The 18,240-nt window shown below is 39.5% G+C and overlaps 1 protein-coding gene across 1 annotated transcript; it reads left to right on the top strand.

The window, feature by feature from the left end:
- The first annotated feature begins 9,102 nt into the window (after positions 1 to 9,102).
- Positions 9,103 to 12,498, top strand: MFAP3 (microfibril associated protein 3). The gene is made up of 2 exons (XM_056860261.1): positions 9,103 to 9,489; positions 11,603 to 12,498. Exons 1-2 carry the CDS (start codon positions 9,207 to 9,209, stop codon positions 12,349 to 12,351), a joined length of 1,032 nt encoding a protein of 343 aa, XP_056716239.1. The 5' UTR covers positions 9,103 to 9,206; the 3' UTR covers positions 12,352 to 12,498.
- Positions 12,499 to 18,240: the final 5,742 nt, after the last annotated feature.

The following is an 18,240-nucleotide window of genomic DNA, read 5'->3' as shown; positions in this document are numbered from 1 at the left end:
CTTAAAAAAATGCCAATGGAAAATTTGGAGGAGCACCAACCCGCCCCAAACCTCCTATGAAATGTTTTCTCTTTTAGAATTAGTAAAATGTGTGTGTGTGTGTGTGTGTGTGTGTGTTAAGTGCCATCAAGTCACTTCTGACTCATGGCGACCCTATGAATCAATGTCTTCCAAAATGTCCTTTGACAGCCTTGCTCAGATCAAAATTAATATCATAAAAAAGGCTGAGGGTTTTCTAGTTTAGAGAAATTTGGGAGAACACGAAAAAATCTATGAAACTTTTTTTCATTTTGAGTGAAAAGAGGCTTATCTTACAAAGCCTTTCACTCATTCCAAATGTACAGCATGAAAAAGTCTTGAGTACTATCCTTTGGGAAAATAGGGAAATTTGGGGAACACTGAGAAAAAAACCCTTTGATATAGGCATACACAACATTTTCAGTTTTTTTGTTCAACTGTGAATAATTTTGACAACAATTAAATGCTATAATGTGTTCAATGATGATATATTATTACGAGTTCAGTGTTTTCAGTATTATAAAGTTTAGCTTAATATCCAATCCTAGTGGCAATCCTACCTATTGTGACTCTGTATTTCCATTTTCCCATTTAATTATTTTATTTATTTAGTAAAACATTTATATCCTGCCTCTCCTTATAGCTCAAGGCAGCTTACAATAATAGTTAAAAACATTTCCAGTTTAAAAGAAAATAATAAAATAAGCTCCAAATCTCTCTCCCCTTTTCCCGTTAAAAGATGTCTGCCAATACAGACTCCCTCAAAGGCCCTGGCAAACAGGCAGGCTTTGCAGCGCCTCCTGACCAATAACCAATAAGTAATTAGCAAATAATACACAAGTACTAATGGGAGCAGTTGTTTTACCATTCATTTGAGTTCTGGGGACTGATCTGTCTTTGTATGTGGGGGGTAGAATTGCAAGCCTGTTCTGCATGTTGAAACTCCAGCTCAATATATTCGTGTGTCATGGAGGTACAAAGTTAATAAAACGATGCCTTTCATAAAGTAAACCTCTCTACAGTCTGCCCCTTAAGTTGGCACAACAAATATTTGTCGCCTGTTCTGTTTGACAAATATGGGACTAGAAATGTAAAGGTCTGGGGGAAAATGGAAAAATTCAGGGGAGAAACTCCAGGTTTTTTTCCCCAAGGCCCTTTTTTCAATATTTCCACTGGAAAAATTGGAAATTTTGGTAAGTACTGGAAAAAAAACTCCTATGAAATATTTTCTCTTTCAGAAAGAGCTAAATGCTTTCAAAGACAAGGTGGGCATGCTGTAGACATATGTAGCTCTTAAATCCAAGCTGCAATTCTGTACCTAGAAGGATACCTAATCTGATGAGGGGAGCATGGAGGGCTTTTGTTGCTTTTCATCTGTTGCATACCTTCTGTTGTCCTTTTGGCCAGACGTGATTGATCTTTTCACCTCACCCTCAAACCACTGTGAAACATATACCAACAGGTTGGGTAACAAGTAGCTTATTGCCTTAGCTTGCTGGCAGGGAAAAACGATCAGAAGGAGGCAAGGCAGAAACGGCACCAGACCCTCAGAGGGAAACTCTAAAAGTTCCATTGAGAACTGAGATTTATCTTACCAGATAGCAAAAATTAAAGTACATGTGCTAAGATAGCATAGGGTGCTTCAGCTTGCAGTTTTCTCTCAAGTATAGGGTATATTGGCAACTTTGCTTTTAGAAAAAATCCATAAAAACATGAAATGTCGTAGTTTTACATGCTCAGTAAGTTATACGTGGTGCAGTATATGTTGTTAAAGCAATATTTCAGTTTATTACAAAATTTCCGGGGGTTTTCATGCCTTCAACATTTCTGGAAATTTTGCATCTCTGTATGGGACCAATTGGATTTTGGCTTTCTCATGCTCTGTTTATGCAGCAAGATTGTAGATGTGGTTAATATACTGCTTGGGGGGGAGGGAAACTGTGTTCCAATAGTCCTGATGCTTTTGCACTACACAAACTGAGCAGATATCAACTTTAAAGGAGGCAAGATATAAAGACATATGTGTCATGATTGAATGCGTGTAGCATGGATTGTGTGTCTGTAGGTATAGTGCAGTAAAGATTTAAATATGTTGATCCTGTGTTACTGTTTAGTCAAACAGTTTCTATAAGCAGTGCATGGTTTTATCGGATTTAGCACATGCTAATTTATTTTCTTTGTGTCATCAGCTGCTGCAGCTGTTTTTATGTAATGGTTTTGTAATAAAAATGTAACATCTCCTCCATCCCCCACACCAAAGAAAACAAACTCAGCAATGAAAGGTCTTTGTTAACAGAAATGTGTTTGAACAAAAGAAAATGGAATAAACAGTTTCATAAATCAAACACTGAAGGATTTAATGGCAACATTCAATGACCCATCACCACTGCTGTTGTGGATTGTGCTAACAGTATGCTAGGGAGCTTATGCAATTACTGTCGATAATTAATTCAGGCTTTGATGAAAATGTAACTGGATATTTCTCAAGTTACAAACAACAAATTCAGGTTTCAGTAGCCTTTCAGAAATATACCCATTCAAGTTTGATGAACAAAATGCATTAATGAAAATAATATAAACTTGAGAGGGAAAGAATGTGAATGGGAGTACAGGAATTTTATTCCTTGTTTAGCACCAGGTTTAGCAGCAAGAGCACTTTTTAATTATTTGTTAAATTTTCTAAAGTACACACACACATACACACATACCTTTATTGGCATAATTTAGCCAATGATCGAGCAGGATATAAGTACAGCACCCTTTAAATTAGGGATTAGTAATGATCCCTATAAATTATGATTTACTTTTTAATTACTTGTTAAATTTTCTAAAGTACACTAGGCACTGTACACCAAGTTGACCAAATCCCTGCTTCTAGGCTTACAATCTAAGGCCTAATCAAGCTAATCAAAATTGTTGGATTCCATGGGACTTCTGAATAAACATGCATAGGACTGGTGCATAAATAAAAACTTTTGAGTCAAAGAAGGGTTGCTGAATGAGGTTAAAGGAACCTTTAACTATGGCATGGAGTTAGGAGCCTTTAAAAAGGAATTAAAATACATCATCAAGAGGAGATCACAAAATAAAAGAGATGCACAATTAACAGTTTCTTAAGACAGAGACCTGGCTTGGCTAAATGGCTAAGGAGAGAAGAAGAAGAGTTGGTTTTTATATGCCGACTTTTTCTACCACTTAAGGGAGACTCAAACCAGCTTACAATCACCCTCCGCACAACAGACACCCTGTGAGGTGGCTGGGGTTGAGAGTATGTGACTGGCCCAAGGTCACCCAGCTGGCTTCGTGTGCAGGAGTGGGGAAACAAATCCAGTTCACCAGATTAGCCACCACCGCTCATGTGGAGAAGTGGAAAATCAAACCCGGTTCTCCAGATCAGAATCCACCACTCCAGACCACTGCTCTTAACCACTACACCACGCTGGTGTAAAAAGGCACAAGGGAGAAGAACCTTAAGATAATATTTGCTAGAGGAAGGGGAAAGGAGGAGAAGGCAAAGACCATGAAGGGAAAAGTTGGAAGAAATTTCAGTTTAAGAGTTGGGGGTTGCTTAGAGTCTTGATTGTTACCAGAATGAATATTATATTAACTAGTATCATGGTTCTCTTAAGAAAATGTGGAATGATAAGTATGGTTAAATGTCATGCTGCTCGTGCATGTGTTGAAGCAATATAATTATGTGGTAATTATAGAATTCAAAGGGACCTGGAGGTCATGGAATCTAAGGTCCAGATATATCTGGTCAATCTAAGGGTTGTTTTATAATATTCTGGAGAAAGTGTTAGAAATTTACCAAATGCAAACTTTTAAAATATATTCCATAGAAAATTTACAGGCCAGTCCTAGCTGTTTTTGCTCAAAAGTTCCATTAATTTTAATGGGATTTTCTTCCAAGTAAGTTTTTTTAGGGTTGAGGTTTTTATGATTTGCTGCAATTGGATGAGTTCTGGAATTCATGATCATATAGGACTAGCGTACAATCCAAAGAAGGGCAGAGAGTCATCCCATGTCTCTCAATTTTTTTTACTGTATTGCCCAAAAAACAATATCCATTGGGGAACGTGTCCACCCCCCCCAAGGAAATGTGCAACTAGAGGGGCTCCTGTTTTTATGAGCAAGATGTTACTTCTGTGTTCAGTAATGCATATTTTTAGGCATCTTACAGTTTTCCCAATATACATTTCTAGGCATAGGCACAAGGTGGCATAAATGATGTTTTTAGAGTTAAACGTTGTAAAATTCTTCAGCTGATATTGTTTACCACCTTGCTGGGCTTATGAAGAAGTTCATGTTACGTGTAAATCTACAATAGGAATAATGACCACATCTGTAATACCCCTTAGGTAATTTAGTGCCTGGTAAAAGCTGCTGTTTCTTGGTTAGAGAGGAATCACTATGAACCAATGGATCTTTAAAATTATAAGTTCTTTTGAAAGATATAATTTGTTTTCATTCACAACCAGAAATCCTGTTTAATATAAGCCAGTTGCATTTAATACTCTTAGTGAGGCCAGCCATGATGGTGTTAAAGGGCAGAGTATCAAGGTCAGTTTTTTCACTGTTGCTTTGTAGCAGCATTTTCCTATCTCTGATGAGCACTGTTCTGTATGCAGACTGAAGCAGTTGTTTTGGGTAACCCCTGCTGGTTAAATTATTAGTTAAGATAGAGAATTCTCTTTTAAAATCAATGACTTCAGAATTTCCTACATAGCCTAAGAAACTGACCATATGGTAAATTCCTTCTAATATGTAGGGGATGGTATCAAGTCTTAAGAAAGAATTTCTGTCAGTAGGATTTCTGTACAAGCTGTTAAGTAATTTTGTGTCTTTAATCGCAATCAAAATGTCAAGAAAATTAATCTGTTGCTTGTCACTTTGTATGTCAAATTTTATATTCGTGTCCTGTTGATTCAACCACCCATGAAATTCAGTTAATTGATTTTGGTTACCTCTTCATAAACAGAAAATATCATCCAGATAGTGCCACCATTTTCAAATATGTTTACCAAAAGGATTATTATGAGAGCAGCCATAATCTTGTTCAAAAACCACCATATATAAGTTGGCAACCACTGGAAGAGGTTGTCAGGGGATTTGGAGTAAGGTGCCTCCAATATGTGGATCACATCCTGCTCTGTTTCTTTTTACAGTTGTCAGGTAGATCTGTGGAAAACCTGAACAGGTATCTGGAAGTGGTAATAGGGTGGATGAGGGCCAATAAACTGAAGCTTATTCCGGACAAGACTGAGGTGCTGTTGGTCAGTGGCAGAGTTGTTCAAGGAGTCAGCCTGTTTGGGAGGGAGCTCCACTCCCTCAAAGAGCAGCTTAGGGATGCTGCTGGATCCTGGCCAGTTCAACAGGTAAGTTACAGCACTCTTGTGCAATATATTAACAATATTATCTAGAATTCAAAAGAAACCAATAGTGTGTGTGTGTGTGTGTGTGTGTGTGTATGTATATGTATGTGTGTGTGTGTGTGTGTGTGTGTGTATATATGTATGTATATATGTATGTATGTGTGTGTGTGTGTGTGTATATATATATATATATATATATATATATATATATATATATATATATATATATATAAATTCATTCCAAATAATACAGTAAATATTCTCGACAGTTCTAGTATAAGGTATTCAAGGTCATACAAAGAAAAGTAAATCTCACTGTAGCACCAATATTACAAAATAACATATAAGTGTACACAATCATATTCCAGTTCATAAAAAATAGTCCATATAGTATCAGTCCATGGAGCTCCCGCCGGAGTCTCCGTAGTTCCTGCTGCTTGTCAGTTTCCTGTAAACACTGCGCTCTGCGTATAACCAGTGCAAAGTGCACTTTATATCCCTTAGAAAGAGGGATAAGAGGGTATATTACCTCAAAGAAATGTCCCCAAAAAATTGACGTGGTGTTGAATAGGTCCCAAAGGGATCGAGTACTGTACAGGAGATACCATAGAAGAGGACGTGCTTTCCGGATATCGCTCATGTTTCAATAAGCTTTCAACAGCTCTTTACTCGGTCTATGAATACATATGACAGAACAGGGATTTTAACAATAAATTTAGAATGTTTCATAATATAACCCCAACTGAAACCAGGTGTTCATTAAGCATCCTTATCTTTTTCTTAAAGGGGACTACTCTATTATACACAGAATTCTATAGAAGCCAATTTTATCTATACAAATACATTTTAAACCATTTTAACTAACATTTTAAACATAACAGGATAAATCAAAATCAGTATTAAGACCATGTGGAGTTAACGTTTTAAACAAGTAGATGAATTTCATTTCATTTTGAAGCATGATTTTATGTTCGTTTTGTATTTGAAAAGGGCATGGTTTAAAGAGCCACAATTCAAAAAATGATAAATCATCATTTTTATGGGCTTTCTAAATGAAATGTTCAACAAGGGGTGCATCTTTTGTGCGTGCCCTAATGTGTGATAGGTTCTCTCCTACCCGTAGTCTGACAGGTCTAATCGTACTCCCAATATATAACAGACCGCAATTACATCGGACCGTGTAAATCGCATGGTGTGATCCACAGTTAGTAAAGTGTTTTAAAGTATATTTAAAGTTGCTAGATGTGGATTGTACTTCCTTTACTGGTAAACTAAATTTACAAAATGGACAATGCCCACATTTATGATGCCCTCTGATATGTATGGGTTTTTTATCTGTAATGTGTCTGAATGAATCAAAAAATTCCTAATAGCCTTAGCATTTCTGAGTCCAAAGATAGGGGGCGTGTCACATCCTGGGATTTCTTTTAGCAGGTGCCAATGACGATTTACAATTCTTTTAATCTGAAAGGATAATGCATTATGTTGCATAGATGTATAAATTTTATTATTATCCTTGGTCTTATTTTTTATGGTAAATAAAGTTTGACTGTTAGTTTCTGTAGTCTTATGAAAGCCTTCATTAATCACTTTCATTGGGTTATAGTGTGACATTAACACTTAACTTAGTAAAATTGCCCATATAGGCATAAAAATATATATAGACTATTGGTTTCTTTTGAATTCTAGATAATATTGTTAATATATTGAGCAAGAGTGCTGTAACTTACCTGTGGAATAGCTAGTCCAGCACCTATAGTGTTGTCTTAGTGATATAATTCTATTACCATGGCTCGGATCTCTTCTGTGCCATGTAGTGCTTTTTGTTATCCTCGGCCATTCCATTACTTGAAAAGTGTTCTCTGGCCATGTTGATCCATACTCTGATTGCGTCTGGGTAGCTCCATGTGCCAGGAGCTGGATACAGGTTTCCTGTTACCTGTGTAGTGGTTAAGAGCGGTGGTTAAGAGCGGTGGACTCTGATCTGGAGAACCGGGTTTGATTCGCCACTCCTCCACATGAGCAGCGGATGCTAATCTTGTGAACTGGATTTGTTTCCTCACTCCTCCACATGAAGCCATCTGGGTGATCTTGGGCTAGTCACACTCTCTCAGCCCCACCTACCTCACCGGAAGTCTTGTGGCGAAGGGAAGGTGATGGTAAGCCGGTTTGATTCTTCCTTAAGTGGTGGAGAAAGTCAGCATATAAAAACCATCTGCTTCTGCTGCTGCTCTGGTTACCCATCTGTTTCTGGGCCTAGTTCAGAGTGCTGGTTCTTACCCTTAAAACCCTAAATGGCTTGGCACCAGGGTACTTGAAGGGCTGCCTCTTCTTATATGCCCAGCCTGCCAGCTAATACCATATTTTTCGCTCCATAGGAAGCACCTGACCATAAGACGCACCTAGTTTTTAGAGGAGGAAAACAAGAAAAAAACTTGTTTTCGTCCTCTAAAAACTTGTCTTATGGAGTGAATGCCGGCTGGGCAAGTGCGCGTCGGGACGGCGTGAGCCGGCGCACGCGCCCAGCCGGCTCTGTGTGCCCCGCCCGCCTCCCAGCTGGCCGTCGGGGCGGGGAACGCCGGCTCGTGCCGTCCTGACGCGCACACGTGGCTTTGTGCGGCCCCGCCCGCCTCCCAGCTGGCCGTCGGGGCAGGGAACTCTGGCTCACGCCGTCCCAACGCGCACGCGTCCAGCCAGCATTCACTCCATAAGACGCACAGACATTTCCCCTCACTTTTGAGGAGGAAAAAAGTGCGTCTTATGGAGCGAAAAATACGGTACCTTCTTCACAAGCCCTGTTCTTTGTGCCCCCACCTTCAGAGAGGACAGGGCTGTTTCAGTGGTGACACCTCATCTGTGAAATGCCTTTCCTGTTGAGGCTTGCATGGTGCTTACTCCGCTCTCTTTTAGGCGCTAAGCCAAAACCTTTCTGTCTACCCAGGCTTTGAATTAAATGGTAGGTATTTAACATAATTTTATAGTCTGCTTTTACCGTGTAAAACTGCTTTATAGTCTGCTTTTACCCAGTAAAATTGTAAAAGTCATGTTAAGCTGCTTGATGTTTTTATGCCAAGGCTGAGTTATTAATGCTGAATTCTATGGTTTGATTTTTTTTTATTTTATGTTGCAGTTTGTAAGCCAGCTCAGGCAGGTTTCCTAGAGAGGCTGTGTAGAAATTTGCTGAATAAATGAATAAAACAATTCTTTAAATAACCCAATATCAGCTAGATTGGATTGCCATTTTTTGTGCCTTTGTCATCAGGGGTATGCATTTAGGAAACAACTATAATAAATTATTACAAGATTAACTGGAGAGAAGCCTTGTGAGTGACGCACACTGCTTCCGTTTCCTGTAAGAGCCTAACATGGGAAGTAGGACTGACAGATTGCTTTGCTGGTGAAAGTGATGAGCCGTGCTTACCATTTTATAATATAAGTGGGAGAAAAGACGCACAAGATACTTGAGTTTCTTTTTTCACTTATATATAACACATGGCCTAACTTTAAGTTGATGGTTATACTTAATTCTGCTCACATCAAGCTCAGAAAGCATTATTTAAAGCCATAGTCTGATTGTTAGGCACTTAAGGTTGAGAGCTGTAAAGCTTTGCCTTGTTAATAACTTGTATTCATGTTTTTAAAATTTCAGTTGGATTTCCCATTTTCACTGGTAAACATTAAAAAAACTGAAAATCTCTGCTAATGACTCAATCAGCATCTTCATTGGTGACCCACCTAATGCAGATGACTTCACTTAAATAGCCTATCTCAGCTGTAAAATTCAATGAGAGAAACACTTTCCTTTAAGCTTCCATGAAGCTCAGTTGCTGCTTGTGGATTCTGATTCTTGGAACTCACGTTCTTGCATTAGAAAATGTGGCCTCCAACCTGACAACTACACCTGGATCAAAGACCCTGCCTCTCAACGCATCTCTTCTTTTCATCTTACAAGCCTTGGCAAAATCAGTCATACCTCAGGATATCATAGTCAAGGAGGGGAACTGTGCTTTCATTGAATGTAAGCTGAATATTAGTCAGTTTGATTCCATCCACTGGTACAACTCAAAAGGATATCTGCTGAAACAAGATGGAGGAGGTAAGAGACACCTGTTGGTATTTACCTGCATTGAGCTGGACTAGAATGCAGGTCACTCCGCTAGCTATTGTTACTTGTAGCTGTCAGACCAAGGGGCTGGATCCAGTGAATCCAGTGATTCACAGATAGTCCACGGATCTTTCTGACACTTCCCTCCCCACAGCAACCCTTTCTGACCCCAGAAAAGGTTATTGCTGGGATTGTGGAATGTGAGTGGACTAAAAGTCTCACAGGTTGGGAGGCAGCAGTGGGGAGGTATGAGTGGAAAAATGGCTCTGTTGATGGAAAAGGGAGAAGGCGATTTTCCTTATTTTCCCTCCCTACTGCAACCTTCAGACTTGCATGGCTGTTAGATAGATAGATAATTTATTTGTGGCACTTAGCCAGTCAAAACATGATAAAACGGAAAGCATGGACTAATAGATTCTTACAATCAAAGAATTACAGTCTGAGTCTTAAAACATTTAAAAAAGAATTACAGCTGGGACACATCTGTCAATTGCGCTGTTCTAAGGCGACGGATTTTCATTGCTGCTAAACAAAATTTTGCAACCTGAAGAGTGGTTGAAGGATTACCCCCTTGTAGGAGCATCTCAAACCTTTCACCTGCCCTGTCAGGTCTCAGTCTCGATAAAAGGGGCTCAATAAACTTCGAACGGGGTAATGTATAGAAATTGCAGTTCAGGAGGGCATGCTCAACAGTTTCTAAGTCCCCTGATTTGCAGGGGCAGAATCTCTCTTCCCAGGGTGTCTTCTTATATTTCCCCTCAAGCAAAGCAGATGGTAAGGCTGCACATCTGGCCAGGGTAAAGAGTAAAGGCCCTCTATAATTATTTATCTCTAAACAGTGGAGATAGGCTGCTGGTGCTAGGATGTATTTAGTATGGAGGGGTGCAGTGAAGAGAGGCGCCCTTGCTAGATCTGTTTGTCTCTTGATGTCTTTGATCCTTTGGGATATAATTAACTTAGCTTGTTCCCACCCTAACTGAAGTAAAGCTGGGGGTGTAAAACCCAAGTTTTTTAATTTGACATCTATGGCTATCACCCATCTGGATCTAAAGGAGTCACATAGGATCAGTGGGAGAAGACCATTAGGGTTGAAGTTAATTTTCAGCCAGAGAGAGATCGAGGACAGGACAATCCTTGCCTCCACCTTCATTATGCCAGTTTCTAAACGTATCAGAGCATTTGGAACACATCTTGGCAATTGCAGGGCAGCTCTAAGGAACTGTTCCAGCCTGTGGCCATTAATGTTCCACCTCCTATATTTAGGACGTCTACCAAAGGCCATGACTTTTGTTTTATCGTAGTTGATCATCAGGCGTTCTTTCTCGCAAAACGTTGCCACTCATAAGCACCCTCCTGAGACCAAATGGGGTTCTTGAAAGAATTACCTGCAATTGCCAAGATGTGTTCCAAATGCTCTGATACGTTTAGAAACTGGCATGATGAAGGTGGAGGCAAGACAAGTAGCCCTGCTCAATTAGCATTATTTCTAGCATAAAAATTACTGGAAGGCAGCTCAGTGTCTTAACCAAGGGTGTATATATCTTGGTAACTTTGTCAGGATTATCTCTAGATGAGAATACTATCAAACAATTCATGGTTACAAAATCATAAGGTCTTTTAAATGTAATTTATGCCTGCCTAGGCATCTCTTTTGCATGGAAATGGTTTTATATCCTTACAGCTCATGGAGCAGGGTCTGGAAGCTTCCAGACTTTATGAAGAAGGAATAGACTTAAGAACAAGTTCACCCTTAATTGTGCATTATTACTATCGCGTGGAGCAGATTGTTGTGAGCATTAGAAGGATAATACTGGGATGCGGGGGGCGGGGAGGATGCTTCAGGAATGAATGACTTTTGCCTTTAATCGGCATTACTATAGCATGAGCCACTTGATTTTATTTATTAATTTATTGGACTAAGTAGAGATACTTGGCACTGGTTAACTGGCTGTCAGATCACCAAATATTGTTAACTGGTTATTTTTCCAGTCCTTTGTGTTCTGTTTAAGGCTCTGATTGTAAGAATACTAATGTATCTTTTGTAAAGGAACTGCATAATTTGCAACTATAACATTACCATTTCTTTTCTGATTTGTTTCTTCAGATGGAAGATGGTTGATCTCGGACGGTGTCCTTAATATCACAAGTGTAAGCTTTGGTGACCGAGGGCGATACACTTGTGTCGCCATTCATGAAAATGGGACTTCATATTATTCAGTCACCCTTAGGGTAGTTTCCACATCTGGGGATATGGGCATCTACTACATGATCGTCTGCCTGGTTGCCTTTACTATCACCCTTATCTTAAATATAACACGTCTGTGCATGATGAGCAGCCACCTCCGCAAGACCGAGAAGGCCATCAATGAATTCTTCAGGACAGAAGGGGCTGAGAAACTGCAGAAGGCCTTCGAAATTGCCAAACGCATTCCTATCATTACATCTGCCAAAACTCTAGAGCTGGCCAAAGTTACCCAGTTTAAGACGATGGAATTTGCTCGGTACATTGAAGAGCTTGCCAGAAGTATACCTCTTCCCCCATTAATCCTTAACTGTAGGGCCTTTATGGAAGAAATCTTTGAGGCAGTGCGAGTTGATGACCCTGACGAAGTAGGAGATGTGGTCAAACAGACCCAAGCCCTTAGTGCCCAAGAAGGGATCTATCCCTTAAACCCAGAAATAAAGCGCAGCAATTCACCAGCAGGTGATTCAGATGATGGTTCTGTAAATGATCATGGCAAAGAAATAGCTGTTGAGGTGTCTGTCCATCTTCAGTCAGAAACACAAAGCATTGACACTGTTTCTCGTGACAGTGTCCCCTCTATACCTTCTGAAGATGATGCATGTGCTTAATCTAAGTAGAACAGCAAAGGCAGGTGTGTGAAATCCACATCTGATTGCTTAAAAGGTTTGAGGAAAAAGGGAAATCAAAAAGTAGCCACAGTCACAAATGCACAAAATTGTTATTTTTAAGCTTCCTTGGGGACTGTAATGTGCCAAAGCAGTTAGCAAACATGGATTTTTGTCCCGTAATGTATGTGTTCTAATTTATAAACCAGGTTATATGAGGCTGTTTTTTGATCTTCTTTATCAGGAATTGTATTACAGGTATTGCTAGGAGGATTGTACATAGCCACTGTCTTGATGTTTGATCATCTTAAGTACCATCTCAGATGAAACAAAAAAAAAGTTAATATGATCTGTTTTTCTCATTGTCACAAAGAAGCTTAACATCCTCAATGTACCTACTCATTAATCATTTCTAGCTGTTGTCTGCCCATGGGAGTCTTTAGCATGACTGAATTACATATGTACTACAGTGAGAATATGAGGTTATTACATCGTTCTGAAACTATGCCAGACCTGTCAGTTTTCTGTAATTGTGGATGTTGCACTCAGCTGCAGTGCAAGAACAAGAGAATGGAAACCCGAATGCAGATTTTGGCTGCAGAATCCCTCGCTGCAGCCAATAATTTAAAATTGGTTCCGATTGCCAAGTGCCTTAACAAAAAGTCCTTTTTTTTGTTGCTTTGTTTTTGGAGGCAGTTCAAGTTGTCAGCATTACAAACATTGTTTCTCCCCTGGAATTGCAGTGGGTGAGATGCCAGAGTTGTCTGAGTTGTGTAAGGAAGGCAACAGCTCCTGAATCCAAGCGTTATGATCTTGTTGGTGGGTCTTCAATAACCCTAGACATTGAAAAAGAAATCCATCCGCTCTCAACTTTCTGAAGAAGTTAATAAGAGAGGAAAATGTCAAGTGTTGAACCCTTAGGGCCAACCTAGATATTACACAGCAGACATGTGTACCAGTCTCTTGCTGGTCTAAAAAACAAAAACTAAAGGCAGCCTTAGGTGGCTGCAATATTAAATACACAGCTGTGGCTGTTTCCCATTTAAAATTGTCCTGCCTCATCTGCTTAGGAGTGGTGACTTGAAGCAGAAAAATGGACATGGAGGAAAAGGTTAAGCTGTGCCTTCCTCTCTTCCCCCTCCCCCTTGCTGATATTCAAAAGCTTTCACATATAACTTCATTAACCAGGGAAAAACCCCTATACAAGACAGTTCTATGTGTCTGCTTGTGGCATCTAGTCTGGCCCTTAGCCTAAAGCTCAAATTTCATGAAAGCCACAAAGAGCAAGAGGCTACTACACCACTCTGATGCTTGACTGGACCTGCCCATTCTGTAGAATGAGATGAGAAAAGGAGGTGTGCCACTTCACACACACACACACACACATATATATATGTGTGTGTGTGTGGCAGAAAACTGGCACACTGAAGTCAAATTCAGACTCAGCCCTTGGGTTCTTGTAGTTCTCTTCAGTTTGCAGGAGTTCTTGCTATAGGGAAAAATTCTCTTACCTGCAACTAGAGAGATATAGTCGTATTCTGCCACCTCATGCTACATGTGTAGTCCAAGATTCAGTCATCCTATTACTGTATGTTACTGGCATATGACAACATGCAGATAGCACAGGAGTTGTCTCCAATGGCCCTTATCGTTGGCTGAAATGGGGACTGAAATGGGGATTCATGGAGCCAAAATGGGAAATAGACTTGAGCTGACAATAGAATATGAAGATGACACAAGGGATTCATGTTTTGCCTGTTTCCTTAATGGAAGAATTTTGATTATCAGCCATCTAACTGACCATTGTCATGTTGATTCATGTTTCATTTTGCATCATGCAGCAAAAGGGCTTGGATTGACTAGGTCCACTTTTCCAGCTCTTGAATGCATCCTTACTAGCTGCTGTTTTTGCCCTCAGAGACATGGAAATCAGTGCAGATCTCCCAGTTTCACTATTTGGTGCTTTCTCATTCCCTTTACGTTTAATTTTTTATTATTATTAATAGCATTTTATATTCAATTTAGGTTTAGTTTAGACTTGTCTGCAGTCCCCAGATTAATTCCTTTAAACTGCTAGGAACATATTGCAATATTTAATTTTAACAACTTGGCAGCAGGAGTAACATTTAATTTCCCTCAACTCTTTCTGTGCCATTGTATTCTTAAAATGCCATTTGAACAAGCAGTCACTAAAGGGGAGTAAGATTTTGAAGATGATTTAATGTTACATTTATAGCAGTAGTTGACAAACATAACAATAATGATATCTTAGAGCTAGGGATCGTTGGCAGCAATACACATCCATGGAACAGGTAATGTGAGTAAATAATAGTCACCTGGCAGTATTTATCTCAAATCTGTTTACATAACCTTTTCATAAGCTAAGCAGAGATGTTCAGGTGTCGATTTGGCAGAGAGATATACTTTCATGCACTGTATATTGTAAGAAATAAAAGTTTGCCCTTATGAAGGCTCCCTGCACAGTATGGTTGCCAGCTCATGACCTAGCGGCCTTGCATATTACTTTAACAGATCCCAGTGGAAAGAATTTGTGCAGCAGGGATTTGTGGCCTCATTCTCCAATTGCCCATTCTCTTGCACACCATCGCTGCTTGGAGCACAGCTGGAGTCTTGCTTGCTATAGCACTTGAGAATGTGACCCGGTGCAGTGTCAAGATATGTTTTGTTGCTCTTGCGTCGTCTTTTGCTGGCCCACCTGTCTTGTTCCCTACACCTCTGAACTTCTCACAACCTTTGTGGCACTGCTGCTTTCACTCTTGACTACAGATAATGCATAAAAACTCCTCTCGCATAAAGTAACCCGGCTTTGTGAATGGAAAGGTTTTATTTAAAGGGGCTTGATTGATAAGGTTCTGTTCTGTCGCAAGAAGGAAACAGCCTCCTCCATATGAACGGCAGGCCAGGTATAGGACATTTATTCACTGGTCTTACTGTGATAATACAGCAGTAGCCATGTGACTATATCATGCCTAATGCTGTAATCCTGGTAGATAGAACACTGCCTACATCCATTACTAGTTGCATTGAGTTAACCGCTTGAATGTTTAATCATGTGCTTTGCTTATGGGTTAAAAGGAGATTATGCGTAATGTGTTCCTGCTCTGGAAGAGCACGTTAAAGATTTTGAATCCCACTAATGTTCCCAGAGTTACCCTTGCAACTGTGAATTCCATAGACTATGTATTCCATTGAAAAACAATTCTTCTGCATCAGATGCTTTGAGTATCTTTGTTCAAAGCCTGGTTCAGAGGAATTCCATTCCGTCTTTTAACTGTGTAATGCTTGGCCTGGCAACAATGACAGTGAATGGATGCCAGGTGGATTCATTGGCCAAATAATCAGACTAGAGTGATATAATTGCTCCTTCTGGCCTTAACATCTGTGTATCTGGACAATATGGAGTTCCATGTATACTCTGGTGACATAATTAGTCACCAGGTTTTTTTGTACAGTGTTTCTTAAGAGCAGGCCAAGTAACATTGGAATGGTGAGTGAGATCTCTACAGGGCAGTGCAACAAGTTCTGCCTTTTCATACTTGTAAATTTCTGTGTGAATTTTTATATAAAATTCAGACATGGCTTTTTGACCTGAAACACTTTGGCAAGAGGCAGTATAAAAGAGACAAAATGAGTCAGAAGTAAACCCTAAAAATAGAGACAACATTCTCCATTGCCTTTCACCGAGATCTTTCCTCCACCTCAATTCCAGTCAGCAGTCATATGTTCATTTAATTTCAGGATAAGAACATGTGTGTTGGGGGGAGGTTACAGTTCTTCTGTAAATAACTTTCATTAATGACATAATAAGGTATAGGACCGAGCCCTGTATTCAGTCAGTGTAGCAAAGGCAAGACTGATGCATACAGTTTTAGGTAGATTTTTTAAAAATGAAAATTATTAGAACCAGATGCATGATGAATATGTTGTGGAGTATGAAGTTGCTAACAGAAACTACAAAATGATAATTTATATGGAGAAGATTGACGGTGTTTGAATTGGTGGGATGAAGTTGACCGATGTCATATTACTCAAATGATCACTATATACTTTGTAAACAACAAAAGGCATGAGTCCATCTATATAGATGTCGTTGCCCAATAGAGGAGTAATTTATCTGTTCACTTTCCTTGGGGTCAGCTAATGTCTGTTGACAATCATGAGATTGTTGTGTTTCCTCGGCCTTTGATTTTTGCAGATCACATCAAAAGCTACTTTAACTGAAGTACTGTCTAAAATGACACAAATAATTTGTATTCTGGAGACTGCAATGTCAATATTCTCTGTAACAGCATCGTATTTTGTACTTTCATATAAAAATAAGCTCTGTGTTTTCCCCCCAGAATAAAACCCATTTGAAAAGCTTGGAGTGTTCGGAGTGTTGTTCTGATCTGACATTTCTTCCTATCAGAAAATGGCACAAAATGAGTTGTTCAACAACACCTTTATGAAGAGCTGGCTTTATTCATCTATCATGCAGGCATGGAGAGTTTGCTAGAATATTTGATCATCTGAGAGTCTGTCTGTGTCATAATGTCTTTATTTTGTCATTTTAATCCCTGACGCACTAAGGCCATCTCTTATAATTCATGCCAAATCCAGAGACAAGTGACTGTAAAATTATTTAGCTTCAGGAACTGTGTTATGGCAAATATAGCACAACTATAAAATGCCACTTTACTTGCTTTGCCAAGCCTATTCATATGTGAAAAGGTACAAATACAGATATATATTCTATAAAGTTTTGAGAAACAAAGGTGTAATTAAAAAAAAAAAAAACCAGTTAACCTAAGCAGTCTCTATAGCTACTAGTAACTAGAACAATTAAAAAGCTAGGAGAACAATTAGGTATCTCAAAAGTGGCCAGATCTCTAGAGCTTCCCTGGAATGAATTGGAGGGGCTATAAATGGGCCAGATCATAGCTATTGCTATTTCAATAAAAAGGTGGAATAACTACTTTAAAAAGAAGATATGTTTTCTTTGGATTAGATAGTGTTCATAGTACTGGATGAGATCTTCCAAGTTAAGTGGAATTCTTCCTTAAATTGGATATTGCTGGGGGAGAGGGAATACAAATTAATGCTGACTTCCAAATAAATCCTAGTCTGTCATATGAGTTTTAGTTAATTACATTTACCCTGACTCGGATGGCCCAAACTAGCCTGATGGTCTCAGATCTCAGAAGCTCAAGCAACTACCTCTTATTTGTATCTGGCCTGTTGTCTAAGGAGTTTTTCCTGGGTGGCATTATAAAGGTGCCGTACATCTCACCCTGACCTGGACGGCCCAGGCTAGCCCGATCTTGGCAGATCTCAGAAACCAAGCAGGGTAGGTCCTGGTTAGTATCTGGATGGGAGACCACCAAGGAAGTCCAGGGTTTCTATGCAGAGCCAGGCAATGGCAAACCACCTGTTCCAGGAATACTGTTGTTCTTGGCTTGCTCCCATTAGATACTTCCATCTGATTAGGATGCATGGAGGAAGGGGCAGATGTTTCATTACCTGTCCTCTTCATAATATAATTCTCAAATTACATGAAGACCTTTCCCCAGGCAAATTAGTAATTTTGGAAACACAGCTATAAGATGGTAAATAATAAATCACTACACTTGTATAGAAGTGAATGTCATTGTTCTATAGTGACAAGTAACTTAGATTGGGGGAGATTTAAAAAGCATCTTCATTTAATTATACCAAATTGACTCAAAGCCAGTGTGAAGCAGTGGCAAAAAAGGCTAATATCTTGAGTGTATCAACAGAGGCATAACATCCAAATCACAAAATGTCATAGTCATGCTGTACGCAGCATAGGCCGCACCTGGAGTATTGCGTGCAGTTCTGGAGGCCTCAATTCAAAAAGGATGTGGGCAGAAT

Source organism: Euleptes europaea, chromosome 1, assembly GCF_029931775.1.
Source record: "Euleptes europaea isolate rEulEur1 chromosome 1, rEulEur1.hap1, whole genome shotgun sequence".
Taxonomy (NCBI): Eukaryota; Metazoa; Chordata; class Lepidosauria; order Squamata; family Sphaerodactylidae; genus Euleptes; species Euleptes europaea.
The sequence above is the reverse complement of the archived record's forward strand: the minus strand, read 5'-3'. Positions and strand labels throughout refer to the sequence as shown.